We start from the raw sequence: 16,383 nt of genomic DNA on the forward strand, positions 1-16,383 counted from the left end.
GTTGTCCTCAGGATGGGTGATCTTCATATTTTAATGAATTTTATGGGTACGATTGGGCAAATAATGAATTGCTCTTGTTTAGGAAGAGCTGATTTATGAGACTGAAAATCTACTAGAAGGAACCACAAAGAAAGTGATGAGTGGAAAACTGTTTTCATAAAGCCTTCGCTGCTCATGCCTTATTTGTCAAGGCTATATCTGTTTTGTACTGGGGAGCTTTTGAAGATTTTTGTATTGTACGAGACGATTATCGTACAGTACTGAATATGAAGAAATTGAAGACATCCTGAAGAACCCAAGAGAAAAAAATCCCAAGAGAAGATACACCCAATGATGAGAATATTCAGTATCTTAAGGAAAAACTTGCTACATCATTTCCCTGGTTGGAAATGTTTGAGAATTCCTTTGCATGCTCAAAACCCCATAATTTCTGGAGCCGCTACAAAGATATAAACAGGCGGTGCTGATCTCCGTTTCGTGGCCTTTCAGCCAGAATGGAATGGGGGCTTGGGAGCCAGCCATACTTTGCTTTCGCACACCCTTCCTGCTTACACAAAACCTTCTCCATATCTCTCCAGATACCCATTTATAGCAGGGTTGACTCTGGCTGAGCTTAGAGTCACACCACTGACCCCCGTCCCAAACTAAATAACTGACCGTGCCAGGAATCGAACCCTTGCCCTTTAGACAAAGGATTCCCAATCCGCGCGCCAACCACTTAGCTAGGACGGCGAATGACAGGAATTACCATGATTGAATTGGCACTTGTGAAATGGACTTTAACTCTTTCTTTTTGTGCCTCAGTTTCAGTTTCAGTTACATTCAGTGAGATGCTCTACCTCAAAGTGAGTTTGACACTGCTCACTACAAAAATCGCCCTTCCTGCATTAGCCCAAACCTGTTGTTCAAGTCGAGTCTTTTCTGAAATCCTGATGGAACCTTTTTTTGACGAATTTGAAAACTTACTCATGTCCTGCAAGCAGCTCTAAAAGCCTGCCTCTGTGGAAGTTTTCAAGACCAGATGAAGTTAGTATTGCTCAGTAGAAGTGGAAGTAGTGATACATGCTTTGAACAGCATTTGAGCTGTACCCTAAAGAAGCATATGCTAGAGTTTTGTTGCGCACGAACTGCTTGAAGAGGGTTATCGGTAAGTTTTTTTTATTGTTTTCAAAAGTAGAGTTATGAAAAAGCGTCAAACTTTAGCGTAAAGAGCGAGGCGTTGAGGAGGGGACAGTCCCTTTCATATACGGAATAATTTCTGTTCGTTTTAAGTTTTAATGTCGCTCCTTACTTTCAGCTAAAAAAAGTTTTTATTTATTTTATTTCTGACTGTTTTTCAACTAATGCAGTTTTGAATTCCACTCATCGTGCATGAAAAATTTAAAGACTAGTTTGCATATTCATTTTGGTAGGTTTCGGATATGAAGGGTCACGCCCTCCTCAATACCTTGCTCTTTACGCTAAAGCTGTTAACAATTTTAAAAACTTCCCGTTCTAATTAAACAGCCCCTGCGTTTCAATTTTAATAGGCCTAAACAGTCAAACTTTACCGTAAAGAATAAAGTATTGAGGAGGGGGCAACCTTTCATATATGGCATAATTTCTGTTCGTTTTTCAAATAATGTCGGTAAATCCGGCTCACCCTCTATGAAATATACCCCTCCCCCTCACGGAAAACTCCTCAGTGGAAATTTTATCCAACGTAAAGTGCACCCCTTATCTGTAAAATTGCTTGTGGATGATTCACCCTAAAAATTCTCCTCAGCATTTTTTCATTGGAATAAGACTTTAATCTCTAATCAGTCCCTCGATCACTCCAGAAATGCCCCGTTCCGTGGAAATTATTTCCCAGAAAACAATTCGCGTGGGAAAAAAACTGGATAATTCCCCGGAACATCTCCAAATAAAAAATTTGGCAAAGAGAATGTAATATAAATAAAAATGATTTTGAATTGTAATTGTGTTAAAACCCTCCTAGTTAACATTTCCCATAGAATATTCCCTCCCCAGATAAATCCTTCCCCAAGGAAGATTTTCCTCTTAGAAATCCATCCCGAGCACAACCCCCCCCAAAAAAAGCAAAAATGGCTGTATACTTCCCAATAACAAATACTACGTGTAAACAATGGGCTAAGTTCACAACTTGCAGCCCTTCCCTCGGGTGTGGGGGGGTCATTTTACACCTAAAGACATAGTTATTAATTTTTTCGACAATGCGGAACAAAATGGCTATCTCAAAATTTTGATCCGGTGACTTTGGGAAAAAATGAGCGGGAGTGGGCCTAGTTACCCTCCAATTTTTTTGGTCAGGTTGGTAAAAAAAAGAGCACTAAACTTTTAATTTCCGTTCGAATGAGCCCTTTCGCCAGATTCTGAGACCACTGGGTCGACACAATCACCCCTGGGAAGAAAAAAAAATAAATAAATAAACACGCATCCGTGACTTCTCTTCTGGTAAAAAATACAAAATTCCACATTTTTCCATATAGGAGCTTGAAACCTCTAGTGGGGTTACTGATATGCTGAATCTGATGGTGTGATTTTCATTAGGACTCTATGACTTTTAAGGGGTGTTTCCCCCCTTTTTCAGAAAATAAGGCAAATATTCTCAGGCTCGTAACTTTTGATGGGTAGCACTAAATTTGATGAAGCTTATATATTTGAAATCAGTATAAAATCCGATTCCGATTCTTTTGATATATTTATTGGTGTCAAAATTCCGTTCTTTACAGTTTCAGTTACTATTGAGCCGCTCCTTACTTACAGTTCGTTACCACGAACTGTTTGACAATTCTAGGACAGTAAAAAACGGAAGGTTTTTAGTCATATAATTTCTTACAAGTAAATTCTCTGTTATTTTGTGGCTCAAGCCCTAGACAGGATTACTTACTTCGTCTTGTCGCTGCTAAAGGTTATATCTGATATTATCCAAACCTCAATCCTACTTATCTATACTACCCTCAAGGTCGTATCCTGGGGGTTGGGGGTTTGGAACCCTCCCCCACTCCCCAAAATATTTTCCTGACCCGTAAAAACGTACGGTAACAACAATGCATATTAACAATTGTTTAATCTTTAAAAGAATTTTTATATAGCCCCCTCCCCCTGAACAAAAATACTGGATATGGCCTTGACTACCCCACTGACCCTCCCTTTGAAAACAGCTTAGCAAACGATTTTGTTATTACCTTAGAAGTGTGAAAATGTCAGTAGCGACCTTAAGGCGTAACCACCACATAATTTATGGTCTTATGCTTTAGCTAGGCGACAGTTTACTCTTCAATAACAACATTTTGTTTTAAATTTTATAGATATAATTTGAAGGCCGCTGAAAGAAGATGAATGATATCTATACAGAGTTAAATAATGTTCTGATGAATGAGCCTTAAACAGCAAGACGATACTAGATCAACACAATGGGTAACATTCAAACTGGTTTTGTAATAAAAGACTCGTGATCGCAATATGATTCTTTAAGCATTCATTAACTTTGAAACTAATCTGCTCGGATGAAAAGGTAAGTGTTCTCTTTTTTTTACATTCATAGAGCAGAGTCATACCCAAATCTGTTTTGAAGGCCAGGTTGACAGAAACTTTCCCAAACATGACGCCCAGAAAAAAAAACTTCACGTAATTTCCTATCTTTCATGGAAGCTATATAGTTTTTGGCAAACAAATCTTTGGGAAATGTTTTCTTTTCAATGCGGTCAAAAGATTGATCAGGTGGACAGCTTCACTTACCTTGGTAGTATTATTAGTAAAGATGGTGGGAGCAGTGAAGATGTTAAAGGTAGAATAGCCAAGGCTCAGGGTGTTTTTTCACAGTTAAAAAAAAAGTTTGGAAGAATAGTAAGATAAGTCTGCAAACCAAGATTAGAATATTAGAAGCTACAGTGATGACAGTGGTCAAATATGGCTCTGAAGCATGGACACTCCGAAAAGCGGATGAAGATTTGCTAGATGTTTTCCAGAGAAATTGCTTAAGGATTGTTCTGGGTACCCGGCTGACTGACCGTATTTCAAACAATAGGCTATACGAAAAATGAGGTTCATTACAGCTCTCTAGGGCTATAATGAAAGAAAGGTTGAGGTGGCTAGGGTACGTTGGGTGGATGAAGGATGACTGATTGGCGAAAATTGTTCTTTTCGGCCAACCGTCTAAGCCTAAACGGAAAGCAGTTCGTCCCTGTCTGGGGTGGGAGGACGTCATAAAGAAATATTTAAAGGAAATGATATCTTCGTGAGAAGGTATGAAGAGGAAGGATTTGAATATATTGGCGTAGAAGTGGAGAATGCGTAGCTGTGTTGGCCTCAAATAGCTTGGTGTTGCAGTGAGTTGTTAGTAGTAGTAGCAGTAATAAAGTCAAGGAACTGACTAAAGGCTCATATCACTTTGTTAACAGTATAGCTATCCTTTCCACTTTTAAGGTTTTCCCTCCTATGAATGAACAGACAAAGCTATAATATGGCAAATGAAGTCAATAGGCCTACGGTACTTGTCGACCGCACCAAGAAGTGAAGTTAGGGACATCCTAATTAAATTTACCAAAATACTATGAAAATATAATACTTTAGAAACAAAATTATGGAAACTATAACAAAGAATTATGGAAAGCAGGCCGCCCAAAACGCATTATATTAAATGCCCAACCAGCTCTATATATATTATACATTTAATTAAATATACCTGTATAGTAGTCTATCTCACTGAGACTAACCTAATTCTCCGAATGCAGACGGAGAAACCGGTTTTACTTCGATTAAACAGATCAAATTTCTTGAGTGTGGTCGATATAATTGACAAGTATCAGGCCTACTATTAGGGAAAGAGGATCTTAGATTGGTAGGTAGCGGGTCAGCACTGAGCATAGATACACACAGCCTCAACTCCACAGGGGGAGGATACATGAAAAAAGTGCGTATTTAGGCCATTATTTTTCTCGTTTTAGACGAAGAAGGAGGCGATTAACCCCCCCCCCCCCGCATAAAGGTTGGTTGTTCAGTTTACCTTCACATTGAATAATCTTAATTTTGGTTTAAAATACCCATTGATGAGATAAGAGACAAGATAAAATTATCTCAAAATCTATTACCAAATCAACAGAAGCAAATTTCCTTCTTGTTTCAAGCAAAAAAAAAAAAAACACAGGTCAGAACATACAACAAACACAGCTAAAAACTAGCATTAGATCTCCTTAAATGTTGGAATTGTGTGCATCGATGGGACCGAACCTTCTACCGCCTCCCATCTCCAGCTTTTCAAGTTTCAAGAGGGCTGAATATTAGAATAAGAAAACATACATCTCACCGTCACTATTCTTAAATAGTTCCCGAAGATCCTTTGTGCATATTTCAAGAGGGATTTTCTGCTCCGGAATCATTCAGCGGGTTACATACAATATAGCCTACCTTCCTGACACCAAAGGCATAGAGAAAGGGGAAACACAGTGCTACGCAAAACTGGATGTACATTTGAAGGCGTACGTAACTAGCTTTAAAAATCTTTTATTAAAAACTTGAACTTATAGCTCAAATAATTTTTCAAATAAACAAGAGTAATGAAGCCTTGATCAACAGGAAAATGGTAGTTGTTCGAACATTCTCATAGTAACTAAAAACATAGAAACATTCAATTATTTAATTTGGGAGGTTGGCAAAAAATCTTTAGAACGCAAAAAGGCTAATAGCTTGAAAAATCTACGAAATTGTGGGGAAATAATAAGAACTTGCTGAAACATGCGTGCTCTGAAGATTTTCTTTTGGGAGGGGGAGATGGAGAAAAGGATAAGAATTATCAACATAGTAATCTACCCTCCTTAGCCAATTAACAAAGTCAAGAAACCAATAGATCCCCTTTCCAATTTTGACGGTTAAAAAAAGGCTCCGGCGAGGGCGCGTAAAGAAATTTTTCTTGAAAAAAATTTTTTTAGCCAATTAACAAGGCCAAAAGACCAAAATATCCCCTATTCAATGTTGACGGTTCAAAAAAGATATATCGGCAAGGGCACATAAAAAATTTTTAAAATGGAGACAAGGATTAAACAAAGATTGTCATACCAGACAATTTGAGTTGCTTGAATATTTCAGAGAAAATACTTCAAAATTTGAGAAGCTGCAAAATGTGAGAGATCAATAGGAATTTTCGTGTTTTGACTTTGAATGGCGGCATTGTCAATGACCTCCTCTAGGACCGGATCCTAGGTGCGCCACATGCACAAATGAACACCTTGCATTTCATTGTGTTCTAGAAATAATGGGATATACAACCCCTTATTTCCTGGTATTAAATGAGTATCTTTCAATTGAAGCATAACAAGCCCAACTAAGCTACCAGAAAAGGAAATGAATATTCAACTAAAACAGGAGGAAATGACAGATGCAAAACTCACCCCTCAAATTCAGGTGTTAATTTTATGAAGTATCTCAACAACACATATGCTATATAAAACAGGTTTGGTAAAGTTTCTCATTTTTGTTTGGTTAGGTAACTATGGGAAGAGTGTACTGTTACCTGAACAGGAAGAGAAAAACGAAAGGAGACACTTAGGGGATTTTCCTTGATATCGTGCTTAAAGGAAAACACACCGTATAACCAGGACTGTTGGGTAAATGTATATACTTCTTCATATATTTTAGCTAGGAAGAAAGTAAATACATCACTTGATACCTTTTTTATGCTCTATTCAAATATAATAATTGCTTCTGGGGCAAATTCTTTTTGAGCCCTTTATGGAGCATCAAAAGGTAACTGATTGCCTTCTCTATAGTTTTTAGGTTATGGTGCTAAGTTAAAAAATTAGTTTCAAACTAATTAGATACAAAAATTAGCTTTTACATGAGCCCTTAAATAAACTCTCGGTACTAATCTGCTAGCCAGTACACACTCGAGAATTTGGATCTACAGGAACGAGGTTGAAACAACTGAGACGATTGGGAGATCGTCTCCCAATCGTCACATTAGGGGGTATATTTGCACATTAGGGGGGAAGGGGTTAAGTATAGCGGGGCTGCATGCAAATTGTAACCAAACCAAACCTAACCTAGCCAAAACAAAGTACCAACTAAATATCCCGCGAACCACCTCCGGAAGAATTTCTTGTTTTAAAATTTGCACGTGTTTGCTCTTGCTTTTGTACGTGCTTTCTTTTGTTGTTTCATTTTCGTTCTTTTTGTTATACTCCATCGTCATGCTTTGTATTTTGTTGGATTATAAAACAAATTAGTTATTAATTAAATGTTTATTAAAATATAGCTACAATATAGTTTTCCATTGAGCAGAAGCCAGGCTAATTGTCTCCATATACAAACAGCAATAAACCGATTATTATCTGATTTTAAAGATCCAAATTCTCTAGTGTGTACTGGCTAACAGATAAGTACTTAACTCGCTATGATGTTTCGCTACTTATTTAGTAGCCGGGCAACACGCGAGAAGTGAAGTTTTGTTAATTCTAATGAAATAAAACAAAGTATGATAAAAATGTAATAGTTTAGAAACAAATTTGGGCTATATATTTGCACATTATGGGGGGGGGGGGGGGTAGGGGTAAATTATAGTACATATTAAATACGTAACCTAACCTAGGTACCTTTTTTGTCCCTTTAACCCCAAAAAACTAAAGTTTAAATATAGTTCCCGGAGTAAGAAACCCCGTGTTTATTCAGCGTCTCATAAGAATTACTCGGTAATGCCTATTTGATCTTTGCTTTTCCCGAGTGCCTGTCTCGCGTGTTGCCTGGCTACTAAATAAGTATCGATGTTTTAGTGTCCAGCAAGGAACAAAGAAAAAAAAGGCAAAAAAAAAGACACATCACCCATGCAAAAATGCGATTTTGTTGTAGTTCAAGGTGGTGCTGCAAGTTCCCTGTTTAGGGTGTTCAAGAATGGTGATTCCAGTGGTTTACTTATTGTGGTACTTACGTATTATAGCGACCACACCACAGAAGTGAAGTTCATTAATCATTATGAAATATAGCAAAATGTGATGAAAATATAATACTTTAGTAACAAATTATATAAACTACAATAGAATCATAGAAAGCAGGCCACCCAGAACGCATTATATGAAAAATCGGTACTTTCCCATTAGGCTATATGGGCACCTCGGCTAGACAGTCGAATGAATGCAGTGATGGAGACTCGTAAAGCGTGTAATTGTTATCTAAATTGATCGAAGAGCGTGGTTTCTCATTAAATTTACAATATTTAACCTGTTGTTTTTTGGGGTTTTGGGAGAGAAAAAGGTGCCTAGGTTAGGTTAGATTACGTATTTAATATATGCAATGCTTTGCCCCCCCCCCCCTAATGTGCAAATATAGAGCCCAAATTTGTTCATAAAATATTATATATTCATCCTATTTTATTTTATTTCATTAGCACTAACCAAAGTTGACTTTTTAGAGGTACCCATATAATGGGAAAGTACCAAAAAATCTAACTTAACCACCTCTATATATTAAATATTTAATTAAAACATATCTGCATAGATACCGTTGTCGCTCAGGCTATGCTGATATCTCCGAGTAGATACAGAAAACTGGTTTCATTACAGATCAAGAACGATGTGTGGTCGCTATAACACGTAAGTACCCTTTTTGAATGATGCTATATCCAAGGGCTTTCGGGCTCTTTTCAAAAATTCCTGCAAATCTGTTTTCAAAATAACATTTTACTGTTAAAAATATTTGAAATAATAATTGCCATCCTTAAATCAGCTTTAGATAGCAATTTTTCCTCAGTAGACAGTTATTTTAGAAATACATTTTTAAACTCTTGGTTACTATGGGCTGCTTTGAGCCCCTGTAAGGATTCAAAAAAAGGATTTGTCCGAGAAGCGATTATTATATTCGGAAAGGGCATGAAAAAAGCCATCAAATGATGTATTCATTTTCTTCCTGGCTAATTTATATGAAGAAGTGGTACTTGGGCACTATATGGGCAATTACAAGGAAACCAGTCACGAAAAACCCGTTTTTGACGGATTAACCGCTATAGAGTAATAAATGATAGCGTGGTTCTCATTGCGTATACGATATTTAAACTGCTGTTTTTTGGGATTTAGGGGACGAAAAAGGTACCTAGGTTAGGTTACGTATTTAATATATGCTATGCTTTACCCCTTACCCCCCCCCCTAATGTGCAAATATATAGCCCAAATTTGTTTATAAAACTATTATATATTCATCCTATTTTACTTAATTTCATTAGCATTAACCAAACTTGACTTTTTAGAAAGGCCCATATAGGCCTAATGCCCAAGTACCAAAAAAGTATTACAAATGTTGAGTCACGATCGGTTACTAGGCTACTAACAGTGGCAGTTACTAATGAAAACTTGTATTCGAGAGTATAAAATTCGTTTGAGGGGCATATTTAATTTATCCTCACCTTTTTAATAAAATATAACACATAAAATTAGGAGGGGGAGTAAAGCAAATTTGCAACGCAAATGAATCTTAGCCTATATTTTGCTTTAGGATGAAATTCTGATTCTGTTTGTCTTAGCCGAGGCTATTATAATAGGCTATTATTTCAAACAGTATTTTAGTAAAGTGCATACTCAATCGCACATGGGAATAAATTCCAGACTGAAGAGATAACTGGTTGAAACACATAATTTGGGCTATAGGATATATTTGCGCATTGGACAGGGGTGGGGTATAAAGTATAGTGGAAACACATTCAAAATATTTTAAGTACAATTTTTCTGCATATTATGAAGAAAGAATTGTTTTCTTAACACGTTTCCTTCTCAATTGCCCCCATCCTAGGCTTCTATCCAATTTTGAACTAGCCTAGCTTAGTCTATTACCAAAGTGACTCTTCTCCATTTTAACCTAGCCTAGGCCTACTATAGAATCGAACAATTTGTAAATAAGAGATACAAAATTTTATTAAACTAGAAACTCACCAATTCACTAACTTCAACATTTAATGTTTCTTAAAACTTTCATTTAGAAATCTGTAAATCCGACTGGCTTTTAGTGGGCCTACACCTGGGCATAAGCCCAAATCTTCTTCACTAGCACTGACAACATTCACAAAACTTCCAAAATTGGATAAGAGATTCGTTGCATCCGTTTTATTCACTGATTTTATAGAGGTTAGGGCATCTATCATCTAAAAGACCAAAATATTAAATTTACCACAGAACAGTACGAGCACCAAAACAATACTAAATAAAATAAATAGCTTTAGGAAAAGAACGAGTGTGGTTTGTACGCAGAGCAGACTATCTCCGCGCACGAGTCCGGTACTACCCAGCTTTCAACGTCAAAACAATTGCAATTAAATAGCTTTGGTGATGATACGCCGCTATGCAAAAATAATGACAGAAATGGTTTTTAAGGTTGAAACTCAACCCCCGTTCGACTCAACCCAGTTCAACTCAATCCATTTAACTCCAGCAATCGTTCAACTCAAACCCCGTTTAACCATTGGGAGGAGGAGGAAGGCGTGTGTACACCTAGATTTTGAAAAATTCGTTTTTGGGGTATTTTCATTGAAAATGCCTTTTTTTTGTGTTTCCATTAAAAAATCGAGGTACTTGTTTAATATCCAGTAAACACACGAGAAGGGAAGTTTGATTAATGCTAATGAAATAAAACAAAGTATGATAAAAATATAATAGTTCAGAAACAAATTTGGGTTATATAAATACATATTAGGGAGGGGGGAGTAAAGCATAGCGTATATTAAATACGTAACCTAACCTAGGTGCCGTTTTTTGCTCCTTCAACCCAAAAAAAATTAAAATTAAAATCTTTGTTACGGAGTAAGCAATAACTCACTAGGCAGCGAAAATCTGCTTTTCACATAGCATCTTTGAGATTTTGATGCGGTCTTTCTCGGGTGTTTACTGGATTCTAAACAAGTAACAAAATTGATAAATATCCCCCTCTCCTCCTCAATGCATTTTGCTCCCTAAAGTTTCGTGAATTGACGCCACTGTAGTTAAATCAACCTCCGTGCAACTCAGCTCCTCGTCAAACTCAAATCCATTTAACTCGAACAGCAATGGGGATTGAGTTGCATCGGGGTGAGTTAAACGAGGGTTGATTTTCCTGGGGGTTGAGTTAAATGAGGATTGAACTAAAAGGGGGTCGAGTTGAAGGAGGGTTGAATTTCACGGAGTTTGAGTTCAACGAGGGTAACTTCAATGGAGGTTGAGTTAAATGGGGGTTGGGCTAAACGGAGAATGGGCTGAATAGAACAGGGTTGTGTTGAAATTGGGTTGAGTTTTATGGGAACCACTTTCTGGCTTGGGAATTTTGCTGCTTTTATTTTACCAAAATCAAGGCATTTTTAACAAAATGGCAAAAAAAAGTATTCTTTAAAATTTGGGAGCAAATCCCCTCCCCCAATTGACGGCTTTGTCCATGGTGGGCTGAGCATCAATACAAAAAGTTTGAGAGGATTTCTGCATAATTACATCAAAGGTATAAAACCAACAAAACAAGGTCGCCTAGCTCAACTGGTAAAGGATTAGACTCCTAAACTGGAGGTTTGGGCCTCTGAGGACATCTTTGGTCCTGGTTTTGTATCAGCTGGTTTGTATTGAATCAGGAGATAAGCATGGTTGTGTTCTATCCCAGGGACGTTCGCAGGGGGGGAGCCTCCGCCCCTCCTAATATAGTGGCTAATAAGGGATAGTGGCCAATTACTGATCTAGACATAATGTGTTAACCGTTTTCGATGATTTTTCGGCCTGCAATTACCCAATTGGGTCACCAGCATAGTTAGTACATTTCCTGTCCAACTTGTCACCCTCTGTCAAGCAATCTTTGAGCTAACAGTTATCTTTTAAAGCTATTAAATAAAAAAAACAAGTTTTTTAACTGAAAGTAAGGAACGACGTTAAAACTTAAAACGAACAGAAATTATTCCGTATATGAAGGGGGCTGTCCCCCTCCTCAACGCCTCGCTCTTTACGCTAAAGTTTGACTTTCTCACAACTCTATTTTTTTAAACAATAAAAAAACTTTAGCGTAAAGAGCGAGGCGTTGAGGAGGGGGACAGCCCCCTTCATATACGGAATAATTTCTGTTCGTTTTAAGTTTTAACGTCGTTCCTTACTTTCAGTTAAAAAACTTGTTTTTTTTATTTAATTTTTGAACGTTTTTGAATTAATGCAGGTTTTGATTTTGGCTCACCGTACATGAATAATTAAAACAAAATTTGCATATTATATTTGGTTAAATGGCTGTTTCGAAACTTGTTTAATTTTATTTACGAACGTTTTTATTAGTAATAAATATACGTAACTTAGAATTAACTTACGTAACGAACTTCTATATTCATAAATTTTTAACACGTATATTAGGGGGTTCGCCCCCTAGTCAATACCCTGCTCTTTAAACTATAGTTCGAATATGATATGAATTATTCCGTATATGAAAGGGGCTGTCCCCTCCTCAACGCCTCGCTCTTTACGCTAAAGTTTGACTCTGTCTCACAACTTTATTTTTTAAAACAATAAAAAGATTGACTTTCTCACAACTCTATTTTTTAAAACAATAAAAAACTTTAGCGTAAAGAGCGAGGCGTTGAGGAGGGGACAGCCCCTTTCATATACGGACTAATTTCTGTTCGTTTTAAGTTTTAATGTCGCTCCTTACTTTCAGTTTAAAAAACTTGTTTTTTTTATTAATTTCTGATCGTTTTTTAGTTAATGCAGCTTTTATTTGCATAAAAATTTTACTTTTCTTTTGCTAAATGGATGTCTTTACAAATTAACTTACGTAACTAACTTCTATATTCGTATATTTTTCTTCTGGCAAAAAATACAAAGTTGCAGATTTTTGCAGATATGAGCTTGAAACCTATGTAATAGGGTTTTCTGATACGCTGAATCTGACGGTGTGATTTTCATTAAAATTCTTTCACTTGTAGGGGATGTTTCCCCCTCTTTAAAAAATCAGGTGAGTTTTCTGAGGCTCGTAGCCTTTGATGAGTAATACTAAACTTAATAAAATTTATATATTTAGGATCAGCATTATAAACACATTCTTTTGATACATTTATTGACATCAAAATTTCGTTTTTAAAAGTTTCGATTACTATTGAGCCGTATCGCTTGTTTTTTTATTTTTTTTTTTTATTACGTATATGTTATTACTTATATGAAGGGGTTCTCCCCTTAGTCAATACCACGCTCTTTACGTTAAAAGTTAAAAAAAATTTTGATACACAAACCCTTGAAACACAATGGCCTTTTAATTATAATATATCTATATTTTGAAACCAATAAAAAAAAACTGTAGCGTAAAGAGGAAGGTTTTGACTTGGGGGAGAACCCCCTCACATACGTTATAATTTTTGTTCGTTTTAAGTTCTAATATTCCTTCTTACATTTCAGTTGAAAAAACTTTTTTTTTTTACTTAACTTCTGATCGTTTCTTAAAAAATGCTTGGAAATCCGGCGCCCCCTTCATAGAAATGTCCCTTACCCCAAAAAAACATCCTCCAAGAAAATATATTCCAGAGTCATCGCCGCCTCGCGCCCCCCCCCGCCAGGAAAAATCCTTCCTGAAAATGGTTGTATACTTCCCAATAACCAATAAATAATGCTGGCAAGTCTGGCGCCCCCTTCATGGCAATTTCCCTTCCCCCATGAAAACTTCCTTCATGGAAAGATCCTTCCATATAGCCCCCGACCCGCGCCGTCCCCCCCGTACCAGAAAAAATCTCCTCTCAAAAAGTCTGTATGCTTCCCAATAACCAATACTATATGTTAACATTGAGTAAAGTTCATAACTTTTAGCCCTCCCCCTGGGGACTTCGGGGGATTAAGTCATCCTAAAAGACATATTTATCATATTTTCGACCATGTTGAACAAAATAGTTATCTCAAAGTTTGTCCCGGGTGACTTTGGGAAAAAAATGATGGGGCCTAGTTGCCTTCTATTTTTTTTGGTCTCTTTAAAACTGCGCTGTAACTTTTAATTTTCGTTTAAATGAGCTCTCCCACGATATTCTAGGGCCACTGGGTCGATACGATCACTCCTGGGGAAAAAAAAAACAAACAAACAAACAAATAAACACGCATCCGTGATCTTTCTTCTGGCGAAAATTGCAAAATTCCACATTTTTGTAGATAGGAGATTGAAACCTCTACAGCCGGGTTCTCTGATACGCTGAATATGGTGGTGTGATTTTCATTAAGGTTCTATAGCTTTTAGGGGGTCTTTCCCCCTTTTTTCGAAAATCAGCCAAATTTTCTCAGGCGCGTAACTTTTGATGGGTAGCACTAAACTTGATGAAAGTTATATGTTTGAAATCAGCATTGAAATCTGATTCTTTTGATATATCTATTGGTATCAAAAACCCGTTTTCTAGAGTTTCGGTTACCATTGAGCCGGGTCGCTCCTTACTTACAGTTCGTTACCACGAACTGTTTGATCAATTAAATCCAGCCTTTTTCAGTTGACAGTCTAAAACCAAGTGCTGCTAAAGGTAGGATAAGTGTGAAAATGTCGAAATAATAACAGAGTGTCTCCAGCTTTGGGATAAAAAACGACGAATTAGTGAGGTCTGACTCTGAGCGGGTTCAGTCCCGTTGCGACTGAACCTTCGACTTCAGCTTAGGAATCAATACCAAATGCTGAGGTAGTATCAGTCAAACGTGAAGAAATATACGTTGAGCTTGACATTGGAGCCTATTTTGAAAGAAGAGGTCGGTTTCCGATGAAACAAAGCATAATTTACTGAAAAGACATTTCATACCAAACAAGGACTATCCTTTCCCGGTTCATGTCACAGGCTCAGAAAAAGGAAGTTTCAAGTTAGCTGGATGGATAAGTACGCTTGACTAGTATTTTCTTCAGTGAAAAAAGGGTGTTTGCAAATATTGTGCTTTGCTTGCTTGTGATCAAGCCGGAAGGGGGTCTCACCAAAAATTAGGGCAGCTTGTCATGGAGCCTCAAGTGAATTGGAAAAACGCCCTGGAAGACTTTTCTAAACATCAATCAAACTCCTACCATAAAGACGCTGTTGTTTGGGGGGAAAATTTTATGGCAACTGTGAGCAGGCAAAAGTCCTCTATAGTGTAAGTCTTGAATACTCAAAAAAGATATTAAATATAAATAAACAGAAAACGGCTTCGTCTCATCATAAGAACAATACTGTTGTGTGGACGGCATGGATTTGAACTGCGTGGGGACGAGGATTCGGAGAAATTGACCTTTGTAGAGCCTGTAAAAAACGATGGAAATTTTAGGACCTTGCTACGCTATCGGATGAAAGACTATCCAATTATGAAAGAGGTGTTCGAGAAAAGTGCGGGCAATGCCAAGAACTGCAGCCCAAGAATTTAGAATGAACAAGTTAATATTTGTGGACAGCTCATTACTGGAAAGATTGTTGATCAAGTGAACTCGTCACCTTTTTTCACCATCCTGGCGGACGAAACAACCGAGATATCGAGGCAGAAACCGATGGCTCTAGGGCTTCGATTTTTGGACAGCGAAAATTTTCAGATCAGGGAAGAGTTTATCGAGTTTGCTGTTGTTGGAGACTTGCGAGGTGAAAGTTTCGGTCTATTTATCCTAAGTCGAATGGAGAAACTTGGTCTCGATATGAAACTAAGCAGGGGACAAGGGTATGATGGGGCTGCAAACATGAGTTGGCATTTGTCTGTAGCCCAGGCTCTTATCTCAAACAAATATCCACTCGCCAAGTATGTTTACTGTGTCGCCTACTCCTTGAACTTGGTATTGACGGACTCAAGCAAGATCCGTGATATAAAGCACTCTGTGATGGTTATTCGTGAAACAGTTAATTCTTTCACTTCAGTACCAAGCGAAGCGCTGTCTTAAAAACTTACACTCAAGTCAATCTGAAAGGAGTGTGCGGAACTCGATGGGTCGAAAGACACGATGCGATAAAAATATCAAAGCAGTTAGTTGTTCCGATCTTTATGGCCCTAGCAGACATAGAGACTAATGAGGACTCCATGACGTCGTCAGAATTGAACAGCCAGAAGGCTGTTCAATAACATCCTGAGCTTGGACTATATAGTGACCCTTATTGCGATGGATTTTTTTTCTGGGGTATACACTGAATTTGTCTAAGCTACCGCAGTCAGAAAACATCGATATGGCTATGTGCATTCAGTGTGTCAAAAGTGTGACAGAAATGTTTCAAGATACACAAAATCAGGCGGAGGAGTATTTCGGTCAGCTGTTTTCGGAAGTCACGTGCATATGCCAAGAACTGGAAATCACCATTACCATGCCACGAAAGAAAAATGTCGTCAATATCCCAAATGATATTCCTGCAGAAAAGCATATAGAATTTTACTATCGAGTTTCCCTTTTCATCCCATTCGTGGACCAACTCATATCTCAATCACTCGAATCTCGATTCACAAAGCACAAAGTTAT

At 37.5% G+C, this 16,383-nt stretch overlaps 1 protein-coding gene across 1 annotated transcript in view; it reads right to left on the bottom strand.

Moving 5' to 3' along the window:
• Window positions 1-9,931: 9,931 nt before the first annotated feature.
• Ercc1 (DNA excision repair protein Ercc1) overlaps window positions 9,932-16,383 on the bottom strand; it is a 36,798-nt gene continuing 30,346 nt past the window's right edge. Inside the window, exon 5 of the mRNA XM_089105431.1 lies at window positions 9,932-10,120. Within this exon, the coding sequence (XP_088961557.1) occupies window positions 9,932-10,120 (189 nt within the window). The remainder of the gene's footprint in view (window positions 10,121-16,383) is intronic.

This window comes from Artemia sp. Qi Xiang Cuo, chromosome 19 (assembly GCF_049724085.1).
Source record: "Artemia sp. Qi Xiang Cuo chromosome 19, ASM4972408v1, whole genome shotgun sequence".
Taxonomy (NCBI): Eukaryota; Metazoa; Arthropoda; class Branchiopoda; order Anostraca; family Artemiidae; genus Artemia; species Artemia sp. Qi Xiang Cuo.